Source organism: Protomyctophum parallelum (assembly GCF_964188405.1).
Source record: "Protomyctophum parallelum genome assembly, chromosome: 22".
NCBI lineage: Eukaryota > Metazoa > Chordata > Actinopteri > Myctophiformes > Myctophidae > Protomyctophum > Protomyctophum parallelum.
Window position 1 is genome coordinate 18196740 of NC_139714.1, and position 23319 is coordinate 18220058.

At 44.3% G+C, this 23319-nt stretch overlaps 1 protein-coding gene across 3 annotated transcripts in view; it reads right to left on the reverse strand.

The window, feature by feature from the left end:
* The window catches only part of LOC310853589 (diphosphoinositol polyphosphate phosphohydrolase 3-beta-like), a 113380-nt gene extending 95707 nt beyond the window's left edge, over positions 1-17673 (reverse strand). For all 3 annotated transcript variants that reach the window (XR_014568812.1, XR_014568813.1, XM_083757972.1), the window contains exons 1-2: positions 16997-17673; positions 2282-2392 (exon numbers count right to left, since the gene is read on the reverse strand). Coding sequence is in view for 1 of the 3 variants with exons in the window: in XM_083757972.1 (XP_083614098.1) it covers positions 2282-2392; positions 16997-17092 (207 nt within the window). In the remaining 2 variants the exon portion in view is untranslated. The remainder of the gene's footprint in view (positions 1-2281; positions 2393-16996) is intronic.
* Positions 17674-23319: the final 5646 nt, after the last annotated feature.

Genomic DNA, 23319 nt, shown 5'->3' on the forward strand with positions numbered 1-23319 from the left:
TCCCGTGGCTCTTCCCAGCATACCAGAGGTGTCATTTTAGAAAGGAAAGAAAAAAAAGAAAAAAAGGGTGATAAAAAAAAGTTACCCACCCTCATACCATGTAGCTGGACAGGCCATGTGGATCAGCACCGCAAAAAAAAACCCATTCTGACCTGAGATCAGATTCTAGGAATGTCTTCTACATCCTGACAGTTTTCTGAAAAAGCCATGTTTCTATGTCAGTCGTCACTTCGATTTTTCAAATAAATAGCAGACCTACAAGCTCGTAGCGCGCCACTCGGTGGCGCGCTACGAGCTTGTAGATCTGCTATTTTTCAATAGCTAAAGCATAACATCATGCCAAGGGGTACTTCCCGGCCCAAAATGGGTTAATCCACAAAACGACGTTCAGGAGGTGGAGATATGTGCGCGGCGTGGCCCTTTGACGTGCGCGTGTCAGGGGCCACAGCAGCGCACAGAAGGGACTGTGAATGTACAGGAATCTGCTACCGTGCCAGGATTAGTTCTGCTGACGTCGGTGGGTACAAGGACAGGACAGGACAGACGGTCCCAGAGAGAGAGGGAGAGGAGAGGGGGCGGGCAGGACACCTCTGGGACAGGACAACCCCTCCTCAATCACCCTGACTCTGACATGCAGGGTCAAACATTACACCATCTCTCTCCATCTCTGTCTCTGTCTTTAAAAAAAAAACCTTTAAACCCGAGACCAGATTCTACAAAATCTTTGTCTTCTTCTGAATCGTGACAGTTTTCTGAAAAAACCTGCGTTTCCATGTCAGTGGTTCTCAAACTATTTCATGTTTAAAGGACCACTTCACCACTTTTCAACCTATCTTCATATAATAGGTCCTCACTAATAAATCATGAAAAAAATGGCGCAATTTTTTTTCTACTCGGTCTGTGTCTCATAGGAGGGCTGTGGGCAGTTCAGAAAACCGTCTTCCAGTGACATCATCGATGGGGAATCCAGGCTAATAGAAACTGCAGGCTTTCTAGTCCTGAAAAGTTGCAATGCGAAAATGGAAGCCATCGTTCTCACGATAATGACAATCTAAACATTTTTGTAAAAAAAAAATCTTGTTTAAAAAAAAATCTGCCTAATGATGATGTCACTGGAAGACGGTTTCTAAACTGCCCACAGCCCTCCTACGAGACAGACTGAGTAGAAAGAAATCGTGCCATTTTATCATGATTATTAGTGAGGACCTATTATATGAAGATACGTTGAAAACTGGTGAAGTGGTCCTTTAAGGACCAGCAACATTATATGTATGTAATCGGCCGCCGACCCCGATCTGAAAATATGTTGTTCCAGGGATCCCCCCCCACAGCGTGGCACCAATAAGTGCCGAGCTGTGAGCTTGTGAGCTTGTCACAAGCGCTGTGAGCTTGTCAACAGCTAAAGTTTAACATATAGGTTAAAGTGGTTTAAAGCTATACGGTGACACAGATACGTTCCAGGTCTTAATGAGTTCTGAATCTGGGTGTCTGAATCCTCGCGCGCGCCACCTCTTCCGACTGGGGTGAACATTCAGTGGAAAATACGAGATACGAGTACAGACCCCTGGATAAGGAAGTATATAGTACAGACCCCTGGGGGACCCCTGGAGAAGGAAGTATATAAGGTTACAAGGGCAAACGTTAAATGTTAAGTGGTTACACACACGTGTGTGTGTGTGTGTGTAGAGCAGACGTAGAATACGCACATCGACAGGCTGGGTGCTGGACTAAATAAACTTCAGTAGGTATTATAACTTCAGTATTTCAATAAAGAACGTCTTTCTTATACCTGTGTGTGTACCATAACAGTTGTTTCGAGTTTCGACTCATCTTAAAAGGTAAACGTGCACTGAATCTGCTGTAATGTCGTCTCCTCAGGTCACACCGACCTAATGCTGACCGCGTTGGCGCGTCCGTCTATGGCAACTCATTTCTGACCTGAGATCAGATTCTAAAAATGTCTTCTACATCCTGACAGTTTTCTGAAAAAGCTATGTTTCTATGTGATTCGTTGTTCGATTTAAAAAAAAATAGCAGACCTACAAGCTCGTAGCGCGCCACTCGGTGGCGCGCTATGAGCTTGTAGATCTGCTATTTTTCAATAGCTAAAGCATAACATAATGCTAACACCAAAACACCAAACCAACCAACGGAGGGATTTCCTGCACTTGTGCGTCGAAAAAAGACAGACGAATCTAAAGTGTGTGCGGTGAACGTTGAGGAAGACGAGGGCATCTGGATCCATGCATGTGGAACCGGAGTTCTCCCAGCCCTAACTCACCTCCTCGAACACCTCCCGTATGGCGGCCCCGCACGGCTCCTCCTCTGGCTCCATTCCGCCTCCCGGTACGATCCACTGCTCCGGGTGTCTGCTGCTGCTCACCAACAGCACCTGACAGGAGGGAGGGAGGGGAAACTAAATGTTTAGCATGTCTGCCCACAAAACTATATGATCGAAGATAAACACGTCCTTTTTTTAAATCATACATACACATGTATGTATGTACAGTATGTATGTATGCATACATACTGTACATATATACATACAGTACATCTCAGAAGTTGAAGCAGTTTTTAAGGACCCTCTGTTGCCAGTGCAACAGAGCATGCTTTAGCCTTTTTTTAAACCCTACCCATTTTAACCAAATACATACATACATACATACATACGAATATAAGACGACTCTGTCTATAAGACGACCCCCATTTTCCAAGACTCATTTGTGGAAAAAGGACATTGAATTGGGGGACGCACGCGCAGATCCGACACGCCAAAGATCCAACGTGCGGAAACGGCGGCAGCGATGTGCTGCTCCCGTGCTTGCGGTCAGCGATGTGCTGCTCCCGTGCTTGCGGTCAGGGTTAGGTCAGGGTTCGAGGTATAGGTTGTCGGTCTAATCATTAGACCGACAACCTGCCTCAAACCCTAACCTTTATTTCTTTGCTGATGATACCCAACTATATCTCTCTGTGGCCCCAGATGATCCCTGTGCTTTAGACCCACTGTTGACCTGTCTGTCTAGCATCAAATGTTGGATGAGTGAGAACTTTCTCAAGCTAAATGAGCATAAGACAGAAGTTCTCATAATCAGTTCTAGCGAGCAGAAAGAATCAATAATAAGCAGACTTGGCAACCTGACTGTAGAAGGTAACATTACAGTAAAGAACCTGGGGGTTATTATTGATTCTGAATTGAATTTTAATTCACACATTAATCATGTTACCAAGATTGCCTTTTTTCACCTTAGAAATATTGCACGAATCAGAGCCTATTTGTCCTTGGACGATGCTAAAACGCTAATCCACGCCTTTGTTTTTTCTCGGCTTGACTACTGCAATGCACTCTTTTCAGGACTGCCTAAGAAAACAACTGACAGACTACAACTTGTCCAAAATGCAGCAGCTAGAGTTTTAACTAGAACTAAGATGAGAGAACATATTACCCCAGTTTTGGCATCACTGCACTGGCTTCCGGTTGTTTTTAGGATTGATTTTAAAATTATTTTACTTGTCTATAAAGCTCTCAATGGTCTCGCACCTTCCTACCTACATGACTGCCTGCCTAAATATGTCCCAAACCGGCCCCTAAGGTCTTCCACTGCTGGCCTGCTCGCTTTGCCTAAAAAAATGGCAACTAAAAAATACGGGAAAGCAGCTTTTTGCTTCTACGGGCCGTCGGCATGGAACAAGCTCCCACTGTACCTTCGTCAGGCAGCCTCTGTAGACATTTTTAAAGCTCAGCTCAAGACCCACCTCTACAACATTGCTTTTAAGTGATCTTTTATTTATTTATTATTATTCATGTTCTCACTGTATTTTATTACTGCTTGTTTCTTTTAATGTCGTTGCCTTGCTTTATCTGTTCTTATCTTTGTACCACTGCCTTCTCCTGATTTGACACTGCGCTATTGTATTTTAACTGCATGCCTGTTTAAATGCTGTTTTGTTTTGCTTTTGTTTTTATTATCTTTTCTGCCCTGTAAAGCACTTTGAGCTACATTTATGTATGAAAGGTGCTATATAAATAAAGTTTATTATTATTATTAACCTAACCCTGACCTATTGGTCCGAGTGTCATTAGACTCTGACACTCGGACCAATATTAAAACCAATAGTGAAAATGTCAAATAGTCTAGTCACTGATTATAATACGACCTCGTTTTTAGGATATTTCCATTGGAAAAAAAAACCCACCCCCAGCTAAATTAAGCAATATTACACGAGAGGATGTGGGTTAACGTGATTATTGCCACGACAGGGATACGGTCAGGAACGAGACGAAGTCGAGTTCCGCAGGCATCACTGAAGTGGCAATAATCACGTTAAACCACACCCTCGTGTGTAATATTGCAATTATACAACAGTTACCCTTAAAACTAAGAAAATCAATGAAAGATTAAAAAAAAATGTAATGACAGATGTAGTCACTACGACCACGAATGTCCCAAGAAACTAGCTAGCCTAGCCACTGAGTTTGCTAGCGCTCTGAGAGCAGCTGAATTCTTTGTTTTGATTAGGTGGTGAATGGTGCTGGTTTAACCCACGGCTGGAAGGCTGATTCAACCAATCAGATTGCTTCCTCGAAACGACCTGTGGTATAATAGGGTATATTACATGGTTACATGAAAATACATCACAAAGGCTAAAAAGACAAGGGTGAGGCCAGGGTGTTAACAGTCAGTGCATATACCTCTGTGGTGTCTAAGACTATTAGCATGACTGTGTGTGACTCTGCACTGCTGCTGCTGTGGAAAGTTTGACAGTAGCAAACTCAAGTGATACTGTGACCGACCGACAACACCTACTGTACAGTGTGGGCTGTGTCTAGTTCAACACAGCACACTTGTCTTTTCTACCCCCCCCCCCCCCCAATGTCTGTTAATCCATTTTGGGCGGGGAACCCCTTTTGGTGTTATAGCATTATGTCATGCTTTAGCTATTGAAAAATAGCAGATCTACAAGCTCATAGCGCGCCACCGAGTGGCGCGCTACGAGCTTGTAGGTCTGCTATTTTTTGAAAAATCGAAAGAACGACTGACATGGAAACATACCTTTTTCAGAATTATCGTTTTGTACGTTTGTATGTAACCATCATCGATCAACCTCAATCAAAACCCTGGTTTTTGTCGTTTGTAGGTTTATTTTTCTTTGTTTCGAGAGGCTCCCAAACAGTCCAGTGCAACTCGACTCAGGTAAATATAATACAGATAAAAGGGGCTCCCAAACAGTCCAGTGCAACGCCACTCAGGTAAATATAATACAGATAAAAGGGGCTCCCAAACAGTCCAGTGCAACGCCACTCAGGTAAATATAATACAGATAAAAGCGAGCGTGAAGGACAAAAACCCTCTCGGGGTCCCGTAACACACCCCGTTCCGTCCAGCTTGGATTACAGCACAGCTGCAGCCAGTCAGTGTACAGCGATATGCAACGCGCGGATTGGGTAAACCAACCCGTGTCTGCCGTTTTAGGTGGCGGTCATCAGCATACCGAGGAAATGTACAAATGCGTGGCTCGCGGCCGTAAACGGTAAACACACAGAGACTCTTGTTTTCCCCCCCGGGGAGCGTAAGCCTATGACACACAGGAATGGGGCTACTTGACACATCCCTTTAAGATACACGTGTGTACGTTTTCAACCAGAGTCAGAGCTCTCTCGTCACAGGACGTACTGTATATCTCTCTTCTTCTTCTTCTTCTTCAAGTTCCCGTTCGACCCGGGGGGTCCTCCTGACCCAGATCCCCTATCCAGACCAACCTGGCTACGTAATGGGTGATATTTCCACCTCCCACTATACTCCATCTCACTCACAGTTAATTACTAATCCAGACAAATACAATACCTTTTTTTTTTTTTTTTTAACACATGACTGAAATAATCCAATCAATACAATCCTAACCTACACACAGAGAAGATAGCAAAGGTCACCATCTTGTGCAACAGATGGTGACACACGCCCTCACTCCCCTGCTCTTTACCTGCCTAGTCCTCACCCCGTGTTCAATATTAATTCTGTCATTGTCTCCACCAGGCCGAAGGCATGGGGAGAGTATGTTTTGTTATGTGTCCATCCGTCTGTTAGCAGCTAATCTCCGGCACCGTTGTCCCGGTCGATGCCAAACTGTGCACACACACACTCCCTGGATGCCAACGACAAACCTCTACCCCAATTTTTCCACAATGGCCTGTTATAGCACCACCATGAGGCAGATTTTTGCAAACATGCATGTCTATATATTACTCGTAATATCACGCAAATTGGTCATGTGATCAATACGGACCTGCCCGCTTCCCCATATTCTATCCCCATTGGCTAAGATTGCCTTCCAAAGTTTGCAGGATTTGTCCATTTCCAACAAAATGCCTCAAATCATTAACACGGCGAGCGTCGATTTCCGTGACATTATACACACACATTCACACTAGGTATAGGAAGAAATGCCACATCTGCCGGTTCTAGCGCCACCATGAGGCCGATGTTTGACAAAACACATTTCTATACATTACTCTACACATGTTATCCATACATCACGCAAATCGCCAATATCTCCACAGTGATCAACACACATCTGTCCGCTTTCCCAAAACATCCCGATTGCTGGCTAAAGTTCAGGATTGATCCATTTTGCAACTTACATGTTTACACCTATAACTGCACTGATCTGTGTACTTTGTATGCGCACTACTACACATTATGAATACACTGTTACGTGTTATATTTGTATTGTCCTGTGGCTGTTATAACTTGACTACCAGACGACAGAGTATTGCAAAACACAAACAAAAAAAATAGTTTGTTACTCCTACGCATTTTGTTCAAACGCTATTATCCTGGTGGAGACCTGTGCCCCGAGGGGCACTCTTTTCTAGTTTCACATGCAATGCATGTCCATCATCATCTTCAAACAAACAGCAACTGACATGTTATGCAATGATACAGCTACTGCATACTGAACACATACGTTCAATACCGTTTTAGTGTTTACACAATAAGATAATGTGCACATGTCACCACACCACTAGCTATTGGGAGACTTAAAACTAGCAGTTCACCTAGAAAAAAGGCTTGGACCCGTTGATGGGACACTTAGATTTAAAAAGGTGAACGGATGGAAGATAAAAGCACCCATCGTCAAAGAATAAAGGAAAACAGTTCCCTCTTTTCCTTTATTGACGGAGTCAACAGTCTGTCTCGAGAAACTCCAAAGGCCCACGTCCAACATACAGCCCTGTTGAATGCACTCCCCAGTCCCCATATCGCTCATTCCACTGTTCTTAATGAAGTTGGGGAGAAACCATATGAATGCACGTCGAGGCTGTGGAGAAACCATATGAATGTACGTCGAGGCTGGGGAGAAACCATATGAATGTACGTCGAGGTTGGGGAGGAGAAACCATATGAATGCACGTCGAGGTTGGGGAGGAGAAACCATATGAATGTACGTCGAGGTTGGGGAGGAGAAACCATATGAATGTACGTCGAGGTTGGGGAGGAGAAACCATATGAATGTACGTCGAGGCTGGGGAGGAGAAACCATATGAATGCACGTCGAGGTTGGGGAGGAGAAACCATATGAATGTACGTCGAGGCTGGGGAGGAGAAACCATATGAATGTACGTCGAGGCTGGGGAGAAACCATATGAATGTACGTCTATGGTTAGGGAGAAACCATATGAATGCACGTCGAGGCTGGGGAGGAGAAACCATATGAATGTATGTCGAGGTTGGGGAGGAGAAACCATATGAATGTATGTCGAGGCTGGGGAGAAACCATATGAATGTACGTCGAGGTTGGGGAGAAACCATAAGAATGTACGTCTAGGCCGGGGAGGAGAAACCATATGAATGTATGTCGAGGCTGGGGAGAAACCATATGAATGTACGTCTAGGCTGGGGAGAAACCATATGAATGTACGTCGAGGTTGGGGAGAAACCATATGAATGCACGTCGAGGTCGGGGAGAAACCATATGAATGTACCTCAAGGTTGGGGAGGAGAAAACATATGAATCTATGTCGAGGCTGGGGAGAAACCATATGAATGTACGTCGAGGTTGGGGAGGAGAAACCATATGAATGTACATCGAGGTTGGGGAGGAGAAACCATATGAATGTACGTCGAGGTTGGGGAGGAGAAACCATATGAATGTACATCGAGGCCAGAGAGAAACCAAAGATTTGTACAACAGATGGTGATTCTGATCATCCTCATCATGCACCTGGCCAGGCAGTGAAAGCATTAATCCATTTAGGACTGGGGGGCCAGATTCTACAAATGTCTTCTGGAGAAAAACTAAGAAGAAAGAAAATAAAAATGTCAGTGGTGCTCAAACTATTGTCAAGTACCCCATAAATAATATGTAATTGGCCGCTGACCCCATCTGAAAATACAGTATGTTCAGTTTCAGGGTCCCCCCCCCCCCCCCCCAGAAGCAAACGTTCGCTGTGAAAGAAAATATATTCAAAGATTTGCGCCACATTTTCAAGATTTTTCTCATAGCGTGGCACTCGAAGGCCACGCTATGAGCTTGTAGACCTGCAATTTTTCAACAGCTAAAGTATAAACAAAAGGGGTTCCTGAATGGAATTAAATAAGTAAATGAACGAAGTAATAGGCTTGTAGATCTGCTATTTTTCCAACAGCTAAAGTTTAGAATAATGGTTAAAAACTAAAGGTGACACATAATGCGTTCCCGGTTTTAATGGGTTAACCCATTTTGGGGCGGGAACCCCTTTTGGCGTTAGCATTACGTTATGCTTTAGCTATTGAAAAATAGCAGATCTACAAGCTCATAGCACGCTACGAGCTTGTAGGTCTGCTATTTTTTGAAAAAGCAAAAGAACGACTGACATAGAAACATAGCTTTTTCAGAAAACTGTCAGGATGTATATAGAAGACATTTTTAGAATCTGATCTCAGGTCAGAACGGGTTAATCTCTGGCTCGCTGCGCTCAGCTGATCTCCACTATGACTTCCACATGGCTGCGCCGGCATGACTCGCCTCGTCACCACCAGCCGGCCCCTAATGGGACTGTTGTGGCTATTGCTAGCCACGGGGCCAACAGGTGACGACGCCAGGGGTGCCAAAAGGTCAATCTGATTTGACTTGCACATGCCCGGGGGATGCCGTGTGTGTGTGTGTGTGTGTGTGTGTGTGTGTGTGTCTGTCTCTGTGTGTGTGTGTGTGTGTGTGTGTGTGTGAGTGAGTGAGTGTGTGTGTCAGAAGCAGTTGTTTGATCCCGTCGGCTTTGGACTGTCGTCACATCATCACGTGCTGTGTGTATGTGTGCGCGTGTGTGTGTGTGTGTGTGTGCACACGCGTGTGTGCGTGCGTGCGTGCGTGTGCATGCTGTGCTGCGTTATCCAGGTTCAACAACCTGCTGCTTCTGTTCCCAGAGTAGCGGAATGACAAGAGTCTCGGACTGAAGACTATCTAGCTCCCACATTATGGCCTCCTTTATCTTAACGGGTGACATGTTGGTCCCTTCCCGAGCGGGAGGCCTGCGTCGGAACACTGGGTGTTACTGTGAATGTTGGCCTCCATCGACACGCCCAGAACAGTGAACCGTGTGGATAACTAACCGTGTAGCCCAGTGGTCCCCACACTTGACCCCCAAATTGACACCAATTAGGCCGCGGACAAAAATATACGCCAGGGAGCCCCTCCCCCATAAGAGAAGATTTTGACGGCTCTAGCAGTGCATTCTCAACACGTTTCATTTCAAGGACCCCCAGTTTGATAATGCATTTGGGGACCCCCCAATTTATATTGTAAAATCAAAGTTAATTTACAGACCCATAAGGGTCCATTTGGTTCCAAACTATTATTTAGCTGGGGACCCCCTTGGAACTCCCTCAAGGACCCCTGGGGGTCATGAGGTCCGCTTCAGAACCCATGCCCTAATATGGGTGGTACAGATACAGAACCCATGCCCTAATATGGGTGGTACAGAACCCATGCCCTAATATGGGTGGTACAGAACCCATGCCCTAATATGGGTGGTACAGAACCCATGCCCTAATATGGGTGGTACAGAACCCATGCCCTAATATGGGTGGTACAGAACCCATGCCCTAATATGGGTGGTACAGATACAGAACCCATGCCCTAATATGGGTGGTACAGAACCCATGCCCTAATATGGGTGGTACAGAACCCATGCCCTAATATGGGTGGTACAGATACAGAACCCATGCCCTAATATGGGTGGTTCAGAACCCATGCCCTAATATGGGTGGTACAGATACAGAAACCATGCCCTAATATGGGTGGTACATAACCCATGCCCTATTATGGGCATATTTACATCAATTATTTTAAGCGTATAATTATGACCATAAAACCTCAGCATCATGTCATGCTTTAGCTATTGAAAAATAGCAGATCTACAAGCTCATAGCACGCCACCGAGTGGCGCTACGAGCTTGTAGGTCTGCTATTTTTGAAAAATCGAAGAACGACTGACACATGGCTTTTTCAGAAAACTGTCAGGATGTAGAAGACATTTTTAGAATCTGATCTCAGGTCAGAATGGGTTATTTGTCAGCTGTGGAATGTGTGTGAACGCTGCATCGATCGGACAGAGGTGGAGAACGGCAGCCACACCTACCACTGTGTGTTTGTGTGTGTGTGTGTGTGTGTGTGTGTGTGTGTGTGTGCGTGCTTGTAGACCTGCAATTTTTCAACAGCTAAAGTATAAACAAAAGGGGTTCCTGAATGGAATTAAATAAGAAAATGAACGAAGTAATAGGCTTGTAGATCTGCTATTTTTTCAACAGCTAAAGTTTAGAATAATGGTTAAAAACTAAAGGTGACACATAATGCGTTCCCGGTTTTAATGGGTTAACCCATTTTGGGGCGGGAACCCCTTTTGGTGTTAGCATTACGTTATGCTTTAGCTATTGAAAAATAGCAGATCTACAAGCTCGTAGCGCCACTAGCCACACCTACCACTGTGTGTGTGTGCGTGCGTGCGTGCGCGCGCGTCCGAGCAGAGGTAGTTATCCTGCACTTGCACATGTGCAAAGACTTGTTGTGGAGGATAACGCATGCGGTGCGACTACGCAGGCGTCACCTACGGGTGTCTCAACAAGACGACTGTGACACTCAACCCCGCTGAGTGCCGGACAAACTTTGCCTCTGAGAAATAAAGGTTTGTAAAGAGAGAGAGAGAGGAGGGGGGTGGGGGGTGGGGGGGGGGTCGGTGCACATGGCAAGAAACGGGGAAAAAAATAACAGGTGCTTGTCCTATTTGTGTGTACAGTGAAGAGTTAGCAGGAAGGCAGGGCTTTACAGTAAACGGTAGAGTGGTTTGTCTTCTGGGAACGTTGCAGTGTGAAAGGTACACACTGCTGAGACCAACCTAGTGACCCCGGGACAGAAAAAGCTGTGCGTGTGCGTGCGTGTGTGTGTACAGTTGTGGGGGTGGTAGTATAGCTGACTTCTAGCCAGGCTTAAGCCAGATCAGCGGGTATCATCACGTCCTAGACTGATAGACTGATAGGAGAGGAGAGCAACAGAGACATTCTCCATGATTCTCGCCATCTTAGGTATATTTAGCAGGCAATCCAAGTCCAGAGGGACCTCCAGTTTAAGGGCAAAAGAATCGACTGGAACTCGTTGATTACCAACAAGTAGCTAATGTGCACATTACCAACAAGTAGCTAATGTGCACAGTGTGCACATTAATACCAACAAGTAGCTAAAGTGCACAGTGTGCACCAAAGCCTGGTCAAAGCAACCGTATTAAGAATGAAGTTAAAACATCTCTCGTGTGTCCCTGGATAGCCCTGGCCTGGCTAACGCTGACTCCATTGCTACAGCAAGCTGTCCAGACATCCTTATTCAATAAAGACGAGTCTAAGAGACATTAATGAGAAATGTTTTGGTAGAGAGAGATTAAAAAAGACAAGGAAAGCAGAGGCGCGGGAAGAGGTCGAGAAAGGAAGTGGGCAAAGAGAGAAGGGGGAGACAGAGAGAGTGTGGAAATTAAGACAGAATGAGGAAAGACAGAAATAAAATAGAAAGGATACAGACATAATCGGAGCATGCCAGAGAGAGACAGAGAGGGCGAAGTGAGGACAAATTTTTCTGCAGAGTCGGCCATATTTACACATTGTCAGAAGAACGTGAGAATGTGGGTTCTTTCCAAAGAACGGTTTGATAACCATGTGCGGTTGCATCAAGAAAACGTTTTAGGGACTTTACATCAGTGTTGATTTCATCGACCAAAACTATACGAAGAAAGATTCGTTCGTTGACTACCATTTTTGCACCGACGGAAACGGAATAAAAACTAAGCCATGATGACTACAACGAAGACTAAATATATTGACAATTCCGGCAACAAATAAAAATCACACCCGTGTGAAGTGAGTGGTGCAACTCTGTGTGGGGGTTCCACTCAAAAACTGGACAGAAATGTTAGGAAGGGACTATAGTGGAGAATAGATCCAGTAGAACTAAAAGACATTGTATGATCCTTGGTTGCATGGTGAAAATAGCAGATCTACAAGCTCACAACACGTTTTATGACTGAAACTAAATCAGAATTTGCCCATGGGTGTAAGTGTGGCACAGTCCAAAAGCACTTAAAAGCAGTATTAATTTGTGAAATCTTTACCACTAAATTAATATCGGTCATGGTTTTTCACCCCGTTATTCTTCAATCAATGAATGGAATGTGGAATATGAAGAAGTAACTAGGCTCTCTATCTCCTCGTTGCAAGATAACCCAAAACAAACAAAAGACACAACATTCCTCGTGTGGTCTTCACTCTGATTATAGGTACACAAGATAAACCCTCAGCACATGATGACACTTTAACAGGGGTTTTAAACACAATGGACTTTGGAGCTATAAAAAAATCATAGTATTTACTTGTTTTCCAACTTTCTAGACGTCCTAGATGGCAGGGGTTTTCAACTGATTTTGACCCAGGGCCCACCATCCTGACTAAGAGCAACCTGGGGTGGGGACCACCACTGTCCACTATTGACCCAGGGACCACCATCCTGACTAAGAGCAACCTGGGGACCACCACTATTGACCCAGGGACCACCATCCTGACTAAGAGCAACCTGGGGACCACCACTATTGTGCATGGCGGGGTCCATCATAGACCCACCCCACACAATAGTGGTGGGGGAGTTCATGCACCACAGGTAGCTGGAAAAAATAGCTATAATATCAATATAATATCTAATAAAATAGTGATTTTGTTTGAATATGATGGAATATGATTAAGGAATACTGTGATTATGGAATACATTGAATACATTTGAAAGAAATTCTGTATTCTGTGAGTACTTTCTAGTTTTGGTACTTTAAGTACATTTTACAACTTTTACTCAAGTAAATGTTGAATTCCAGAATTTTACTTGTAACTGAGCATTTCTAAACTGCAGTATACTGCAGATACTTTTACGTATACAAGTAAAACATTTGAGTACTTTTTCCACCACTGCTAATATTGCACAATGTTCAGCGTAAACAGACAAAAGTAAACCATTCCACAACGCTGATGTTGACTAAAGTGTTGTGTGTGTGTTTATTATGTTATGACCGAATGTGACTTTCATTCATTGAATTTTGTTTTACACACATGCTTCTCAACCCGTGGGTCAGGGACCCAGAAGTAGGTCATGAGATGTTGTGACAACCTACAGTCACACGGACAAAGAGGAATGCTGTCGTTGTCGTTATACAACGGGTGTCGTCGTGGCTTCATGCTCAAACGCTGAAGCAAGCAGTCGAGGGAAATAATCATTTTAGTGACACGGGTTTGTCAAGTCATTTTATAACCTGGTCCTGATTTTTTTTGGCACCATAAAAATTAAATCCAGGAATTTGTGCTCATTGCACTGGCCCGGTCACACCAAATCCATCCAGATAAGAGCATGGGGGTAGATATTGCCCGTTATTTACCTAAACGTAAGGCTGTACCATATATAGCACGTACTCAAAAATCACATTATTGGCTAATGCAACATTAGGGGTCATTGAGGGGGCTCCAGAGGGTCCCCAGCAAAATGGCGTAATATAGCCCTAATTTGAATTATTGGAAAACAGTACAAGTGCAGATGTGCTATTTTTGAAACATTGTGGATAAACAAGAAAGGGGCGCCCGCTGGCCTAGCGGTCCAGGCACATCATGCCACATAGAGGCTCTGGCCTGGCAGAGCGGCCCGGGTTCGAGTCCCGTTCCTGACGACCCGACGGCTGTTGTGTCTCTCCCCTTCTCTCTCTCTCTCTCTCTCTCTCTCTCTCCCCCTCTCCCCCTCTCTCCCTCTCTCTCTCTCTCTCTCTCCCTCTCTCTCTCTCCCTCTCTCCCTCTCTCCCTCTCTCTCTCTCCCTCTCCCTCTCCCCCCCCCTCCCTCTTTCCTGTCTATCTTCACATCAATAAAGGCAAAAGGCCAAAAACTAACTAAAGAAAAGAAAAACAAGACAAATCTAATCGTATGGTGTCGTTCCCCAGCACTAAATCTTTTCAGACAGGGGAGGGGCCCGCAGCCAGATAAATATCAATTTTGGGGTGGGGGGGTGCTTGACATGAAAAACATTCCATTTCTCACACAGGCCCCTTTTCCACCAGTTGTTTCCCAATGGGAACCGGTTCAGTTCTTTTTGGTTTTTAGTCCATGAGCCAGAGCTCCAAAATTGAAACGTTAATTATGAATTGAGTGGGAAAACCATACCTATATTAGATTGTTATCACCATGAAACTTCCCCAATTGAGTACTTACACGAAGACAATGATCTATTGTAATACAAATTTTACATTTTTAAATATGCAAATGAGGCATTATGTAAAATAATCGAAAATATGAAAAAGCTACTACTGTGGAAGGGTCATCATGTATTAATTTACTTGTATTGATCCTATAAACAATTTAATATAGGTCTAGTTTGCCTACAAATTTTGGAGCTCTGGCTCATGGACTAAAAACCAAAAAGAACTGAACCGGTTCTCATTGGGAACCAACCGGTGGAAAAGGGGTCTCAGTGAGGAGACACACACAGACCCCTTTTCCACCGGTTGGTTCCCAATGGGAACTGGTTCACTTCTTTTTGGTTTTTAGTCCATGAGCCAGAGCTCCAAAATTGGTGGGCAAACTATACCCTATATTAAATTGTTTATAGGATCAATACAAGTAAATTAATAAATGATAACTCTTCCACAGTAGTAGCTTTTTCATATTTTTTATTATTTTGCATATTTTCCTACATAATTCCTCATTTGCATATTTAAAAATGTAAAATTTTGAATACAATAAATCATTGTCTTCATGTAAGTACTCAATTGGGGAAGTTTCACGGTGATAACAATCTAATATAAGTATGGTTTTGCCTACTCAATTCATAATTTACGTTTCAATTTTGTAGCTCTGGCTCATGGACTAAAAACCAAAAAGAACTGAACCGGTTCCCATTGGGAACCAACCGGTGGAAAAGGGGCCACAGTGACAGTTGCTGTCATTGGTCACTGTGCCGTTCTCAGAAGCTACACACATCTTCTGGTTTAACGCTTTCTTTGACGCTTTCTTTGCCCGGGAATATTACGAATAAAGGCCCAGCAGGAGGAAGCAGATTTTACTCTGAAAAAGCCCCGCCTGGATTCCCCCCCCCCCCCCACACACACACACACACACACACACACACACACACACACACAAAACAGCGAGACATAATCTCCCGTTATTACGTTGTGCGGTCACATCTAAACTCTCTAGCGTTAAATATTCCAAACGAGATGCCATTTAGACCTGAGATCGATTCTACAAATGCCTTCTAACCCCCCCCCCCCCCCCCCCCCCCCCCCATATATTTTTATTATTTACTTATTAAATTACATCTGGCCACAGGATCTACTGAATGTGAAGGAGGCCTACTGGGGGGAAGCCACACTGTGTGTCATAGGCTCAATGTCAGTTGACACATTCAGTAGATCTCATGATCTTTTGTGGGGTTTAGTAGGACTAAAACATGAACCTTGTTTGAAAAAACCTAGAGGGGTTCCTGCCCAGAATGGGTTAAGTCAGAAATGAAGACATGGGATACTGCACACTGCTGCAGTCTTCTAGCGATATAATAAATACAGTATGTAAACATGATGATAGCAGCAGCCCTGGCTGTGATATCATAATAATAATATAATATACAGCAGGTCTTCATGGCTGCCAGCGGCCTATATTCTTATCCCAAATATCTCACCAAGTGATTGTGACAGGGAGAAAATAAAAAGTGACCCAGCCAACGTGTTACAGCACCCCCACCCCACCCCAGTGTTCTGTCTCTATCTCTTTTCTCAAACTAGACCAAACTGGATGGCCGCGGGCGGGCGGGCGGGCGCACACACACACACACACACACACACACACACACACACACACACACACACACACACACACACACACACACACACACACACACACACACACACACACACACACACACACACACACACACACACACACACACACACACACACACACACACACACACACACACACACACGTCTTCTTACTGTACGCCTTAACGAGGTCATTAACACGACATGAGCCAATCACGCGTGTAGCCCGATACTCTAATCAATCACAGCTGCCCGTCTGTCTGAATGGATGACATGAGACATGATGACTGATACCTTACAATCTGTAACTGTGTTGATTAAGACAGACAGACAGATACACAGGGTAACATTGTTGATGCAGACAGACAGGCAAGCAGACAGACAGACAGAGTAACATTGTTGATGCTGACAGACAGGCAGGCAGACAGGGTAGCAGTGTTGATGCAGACAGACAGACAGACAGGCAAGCAGACAGACAGAGTAACATTGTTGATACAGACAGACAGACAGGCAGGGTAGCAGTGTTGATGCGGACAGACAGGTCGACGTAGGCAGGCAGACAGACAGAGTAACAGTGTTACTGTTGATGCAGACAGACAGACAGACACTGCAGGGATTCTCTCTCTCCTCTGCTGTCTCACCTCTTCTTCTCGGTCGTTCTTGAAGCACAGACAGGCAGCCCTCTTCTTGAAGCCGTCCCCGTCGTAGGTCCGCGTCTGGTTGGGCTTGAACTTCATGTTGACGGAGGAGTCGGTGGTCCTGGTTCGGTGGTCCCCGGAGCAGGTTCTGGACGTGGTGGCACGGTGGAGGTCTCCGGTAGTACCGGAGCACGGGTCCTTCAGCTCCACTCGTCCGACCACCACAGCCACCGGGACGCCGCCGGACTCGACCAGGGAAAGCGCCGCCGAAGTCACCCTCACCACCGCCTCCGACGCAGAGTCCCTTTTTCGGGGAGAAAACGAGCATCGGCCGGTGGGTAGGTGGGTGGTAGATAGCCTCTAGTCAGTCAGTCAGTCTGTGCTGTGTGTGTGTGCGTGGTGGGCCGAACCGCCGGTGGTGGGGGATATCACTGGGTGGGTGGGATGCGATGTCGTCAAAAACTGCCCAAGACTGTCTATTATTAATACAAGAAAATCTTCCATTCGCCAGAAGATTCGTCTGAGTCTCTCTCTTAATGGAAAGAGATTGATTGAACTCATGTGATGTCGATGCCTCCTCCATGCAGCAGCAGAGCAGAGCTCCAGTGAGTCCAGTGTTGAGATGAGAAGTAATTTAAATACACAGAAGACAGATCTGTTCTTAATGTACAACCTCCTCCACCCCTACTCCAGCCCTGAATCTCTTCTGCTCAGTGCCGACTGCCGAGAGGGCAGCCTGACTGCCTGGCTCCACTGTTGCCACATTGTGTGACAGAAACAAGCAATTCAAATGACCCTATATTGCAGTGGTTTTCAATGTGGGGTTTCGGACCGTCCAGGGACCCAACCAAGGTTCATGTTTTAGGTTGTTATGAGAGAAAGTAAAAGATGAGTGTTAACTTTTTTTCATTTGCTGCTTTCTTTCGTTTTAGGGATTTTAGCTGTTTTTGACAGGGAGGCGGGGGCATTCGAGCATGGTGCTAAATATGTATTTCTTTACAAAATTTTATAGCGACTTTTTTTATTATGTACTATAGTCTTACTAGACCTCGAGAAATTACATTTGGCCATGGAAGATCACAGGATTTACTGAATGTGAAGGAGGCCTACTGGGGGGAAGCCTGCACACTGTGTGTCATAGGCTCAATATGCCAGTTTGACACATTCAGTAGATCCCGTGATCTTTTGTGGCCAAATGTAATTTCTTGGGGTCTAGTAGGACTATAGTAAAGAATAAAAAAATAAATCACTATAACATTTTGTAAAGAAATACATATTTAGCCCCATGCTCGAATGCCCCCGCCCCTGTCAAAAACAGCTAAAATCCCTAAAATGAAAGAAAGCAGCAAATGAAAAAAGAATTCACTCACATTTTACTTTCTCTAATAACAACCTAAAACATGAACCTTGGGGGAAAAAACTGAAGTAGGCCTACAAATAAATACACTTTTATTATGAAAACAAGCCCAACAGAAGCGAGCACTTTGCCCTTTTGATTGATTGAATACTGTATTAGTCAGAAATGTTATGTAAACTAAATGTTTTCAGATGGGAGGGGGGGGGGGGGGCGCAGACAAATATATTAATTCGGGGAGGGGATCCTTGACTTGAAAAGAAACAAGCTCAAAGTCGCTTATATTAAGCGGACATGGCAACACTGCTGGCTGGCTCACACACCCATACAGCGCATGTCCAGGGGGGGTGGAGTGGAGTGGGCGCGGCTGATGCATGGGGTACTCTCAGTGGTGGCACTGGGAAAGTAACTAAGTACATTCACTGTACTTAAAGTACGATCTGGAGTTTTTTTTTTTTTTTACTTGCATAGTTCCAATTCTATTTTCTAGAACGTTTGACAAATGTCGGAAAATCTGAGTAGTAGCCTACGTACTTTATTTTATTTTGGTATTCTAAGTACATTTTGATGCCAATACTTTTGTAGAGTAGACTATATTCACTCAAGTCATTTTTTTAAAAACTTTTACTCATAAGAGTATTTGATTGCTTTTATTTTTTCCCACCACTGGCCTGGGACAGGCTATATCCCATGGGCGCTGCCTGTGATTGGATAGTAGTTGTTTGTTTGTCAGTCAGCCAACCACTGACGTGAGGAGACGAATGTCTAGATTTGATAAATTATAACATTTAAAAAAAAAAGGAAAAAAAGATGTGCCATTTAATTTGCTGCGGTTTCCCCAGACATGCTGCCTCAGCATGGATACGTCATGGCACAGGGGTGGAGCGGCCGGATGGCGACCGCCAGGTTCCCAGTTCGTTCCCGGGCTCCCCCAGAGTTAAGGCCTAATCATAGATAGGCCACTTTGCGGTGAAGAGGTGACCACCGAAACCAGGGACGTACAGTCCAGTAGCAGACAATTTGGTTGCCCTACTCGTAGGATATTTGTGCTGCCCCCCCTCCCGACAAGAGCGTTGCTGCCTATTCCTCATCCAGATCGGCTATTTTCGCTGTTTGTGAGGACGCACACATGGACCGCTCGGTATACGCGGCAGAGCCGCAGAGAAATATGATATTTTGAGGGTCGGCTCAGTGCAGCTTGACGTCATGTTGTAGTTTTCGGTGGTCACCTCTTCACCAAAAACTGGACTATGAATAGAATACTAATAGGCCTTTAGTGTCGAACCTTTCAAAGTGTCCTTGAGTAAAGACGAGTCCCGATGAGTTGGTTTTTCAAAGTGTCCTTGAATGAGTCTGGTTGGGCTTGAATGAGTCGGTTGGTGCCTTTCATGGTTTTGGTGTGTGAATGGGTGATTGATTGTAATGCACAAAAGCGCTATATAAATGCACCATTTACCATTTATATTTACTAAAGGAGAGTTGTAGGACTGATAGATATGTTTGATATTTGTTCAAATGGCCCTATATAGCAAAAAAAGTAAAGCAAACAGTAACAAAAGGCTTATCATGGTTTACGAGGCTAGTGTTACAATGACTAATTGGCTTATCCAGTTATTGTACAATTTACAGCAGCTACACATGCATGCACAGCATACGCCCCTGCCCCAGCTGTGAAACACCTGGCCTCTCCAGACCATGAATACAGCATTTACTATGGCGAAAGAAATGCAAATGCCCTCCCTTTCCTTCCCATGTCATAACCGAAGGCATCATTCAGGAGGAATTGCCTTTTTTTCCCTCCAAACTCTCCTGAACAGCGTTTTATGTTGTAAGAATTTAGTCCTCTGTATATAGAGATCCATGTCTTCATTATCGGTGATATATTATACTCATGTATTGTATTGAAATTTATTTTGAAATGTATTGAAAAGATTTCCAGCACACGATACGTCAGACTCACAACAGACAAAAATACATACATAAATACATACATTCGTATTCTTTTTTTTTTTTTTTTTTTTTACACTTTAAAACAAACCAAGTTCATGTGGACCCGCCCTCTTTGGTTTTTTTTCTTATATCTATACGTAATACACTTTCAAGTCCCGTATTTACCAGTCTATGACAGGCTCGGCTGTAAAGTCATACAGTATATCAGTGGTGAACAAGTATGTGTATGTTCTATGAAAAAACTGGGCTGGCCTTCAAAGGCCCTGTGTGGCAAGCTCCCATTGTATTTATCCTAGCTTTTATTACATAACATTTCTGACTAATACAGTATTCAATCAATCAAAATGGCAAAGTGCTCGCTTCTGTTGGGATTGTTTTCATAATAGAAGTGTATTTATTTGTATAGGCCTTAAAGGACAACTTCAGTTTTTCGAACAAGGAAAGTCTACTTTCAACTTTTACGCCCGCTGCCCCAGACAAATCCAGAACTCTCTGTAACTGGACAAACTGGTCTCGATAGAGTCATTTAAGCCTTAAATGACTCTACTATCCTCAATTGTGGATGTACTTGTTTATTGTAGCCCCAGTGTATTAGCATTATGATGTTTTCTTTAATATTGCTCACTATATATTTCACCTTATGTAAACTTGTCTTATTTGTTGTAATGTACGTTGTGATCATATTGCAATCAGGGTGTCCTTGCAAAAGAGAGCATGCTCTCAATGGTTATAAGCACAACGGTTGTAGGAATTAGTATGTACGTCCTGTGTAATTTAATAACTTCATGAGCAGCAGATATTACTCAACAGCTACTCCGATTAGTTTATTATTATGTGGTTTATTCAATCAAGTCATACCGTTCCCTCAGTATTTGTCAAGCCTTTATGCTGTAAAGGGTTGTGACAGAGGTGGTCTGTCATTAAGAACCACACCTTATCTTGACAAATAAAAGACTTAAAAAAAAACCCCAATCATATCATCAAACGCTTCTTTTTGTGGCTTACTTTATAATTACAATGTAAATAACTGTTGTCAGAATAGACATTTGGTGGTTAACTGGGATTTGTTTTGTATTTGACATAATAAGTTACTATGTGATGTTCATGAAATTAAAAGTACAATGTTTTCCAGCCCGTATAAAGACAAATGGTTTAGTGATATTATATGGTATGAAGCTAAGTTTTATAACATAAGTGATATTATATGGTATGAACCTAAGTTGTCTCATATAGGACACTGTATACCTTATGTGAACAAACAAAAGACAATGATCTCTCTGTGCACGCACACACACACACACACACACACACACACACACACACACACACACACACACACACACACACACACACACACACACACACACACACACACACACACACACGGACAGGGCGCAAAACTTAGTCTTGACGACTCCGCCTTCAGCCTGGAGGAGACATTATTTCATACAGAAGGATGTTCTTCCTGCTGGGAGTGTCGCCCATGGTGGACCATGCATGGCAGGGGCGTCCTCTTCCCTGAGCCAGGCCTATAAACCTGACCGCATGCCCATAAAGTAAGTTTTGCTGCAGGCTCATCATCAGCTGCAGGGACCACCGTTCATGGATGTTTTGATCCTTACCCTGCAGAACATCTCCTGGTGGTGGGGCAGTGAACAGGGACGTCTCCCTGAAGGCCTATTCATAGTCTGGATTATTGCGGTGGTGAGGTGACCACCGGAGCTGAAATAATGTTGAGTGAGCGGTGGTGAGTAAAAACAGAGAGAAGGGCTCGGGCGGTGGGCGGCGGTGGTTTGCTCTTCACCGCGGCTCGTGATGTCATGTTGTAGTTCGGTGGTCACCTCACCACCGAAAATCCAGACTATGTATGAGCCTTGACACCCTCTGCAGCGCAACTGCAGGGTTCACTTCTTGGGGTTCACAATATAGTGCCTCAACCATGGGCGGCCTTCAAATGTCTGCATGGTAGCACCGCTGGACATTAATTGCTTAAAGCAAGCAATGTCCAGCGGTGCTATACCATGCAAACACTGAAGGCCGCCACAGAGAAGATGAAATAACAACAGATTGTACCCGTTACGTGTTGTGTACAGTGCGTTGCTAGCATGATCATCATCACCAACATAAAGACCGACTTCTGTAAGCAATGGGCCTAAGGCTTACATTATATTGCTTACAAAAGTAGCCCTTTACAGTATGTCGGTGATGATGATCAATTAACTACTCAAGCAACACATAATCTGACCCTATGACCCACTGTGCACTTTGACTGATGTCATGATCAGTGTTTGCCTTTCTCGTGAACGTTGCTCACATCACTTGTTGTGACTGTTTACAGATCACGTGGACGCCACATGCATTCAGATTGTGGAAGGTTTGCTGTCGCAGTGCGTTTCTGTGATTTTAAGTAAACAAATGAACTCATGTCTGAGGTGCTCCTCAAATAAACAAGCAGGGGTTGTTGTGAGCCAACGGACGCAAAGAATTTCCCCGGAGCCAACAACAAACACCGTATAATAGAGTTTAACATGCCTAATTTGTGTCATGCGCAACACATACACACAGTCAAGTTGGATAGGTTTCTATTGTATCCAATACATTCTTTTTTTTGTTCATCATTTTATTTTATTTTGGAGAAACTTAGTAATTTGGTATTTGTGTGATATGAGTTCTCTGCGACCAGGTCGGTGAAATTAAGACCTGGTCGAGACCAATAAGAAACTAGTCATGACCTGATCATGGTCTTTGGTCGCTACCAGAAAACAACTGGTCGCGACCATTCAACAACAACGACTATAATGGGTCGGAACCAGGTCGAGGAAAATAACGACCTGGTCGAGACCTGGTCAATGGTCGCTAGTGGATCTCGCCGTCTCTCGTTTAATATGGGGTGGTGGTCCCCAGGTTGATTCTTAGTCAGGGTGGTGGTCCCAGGTTGATTCTTAGTCAGGGTGGTGGTCCCAGGTTGATTCTTAGTCAGGGTGGTGGTCCCAGGTTGATTCTTAGTCAGGGTGGTGGTCCC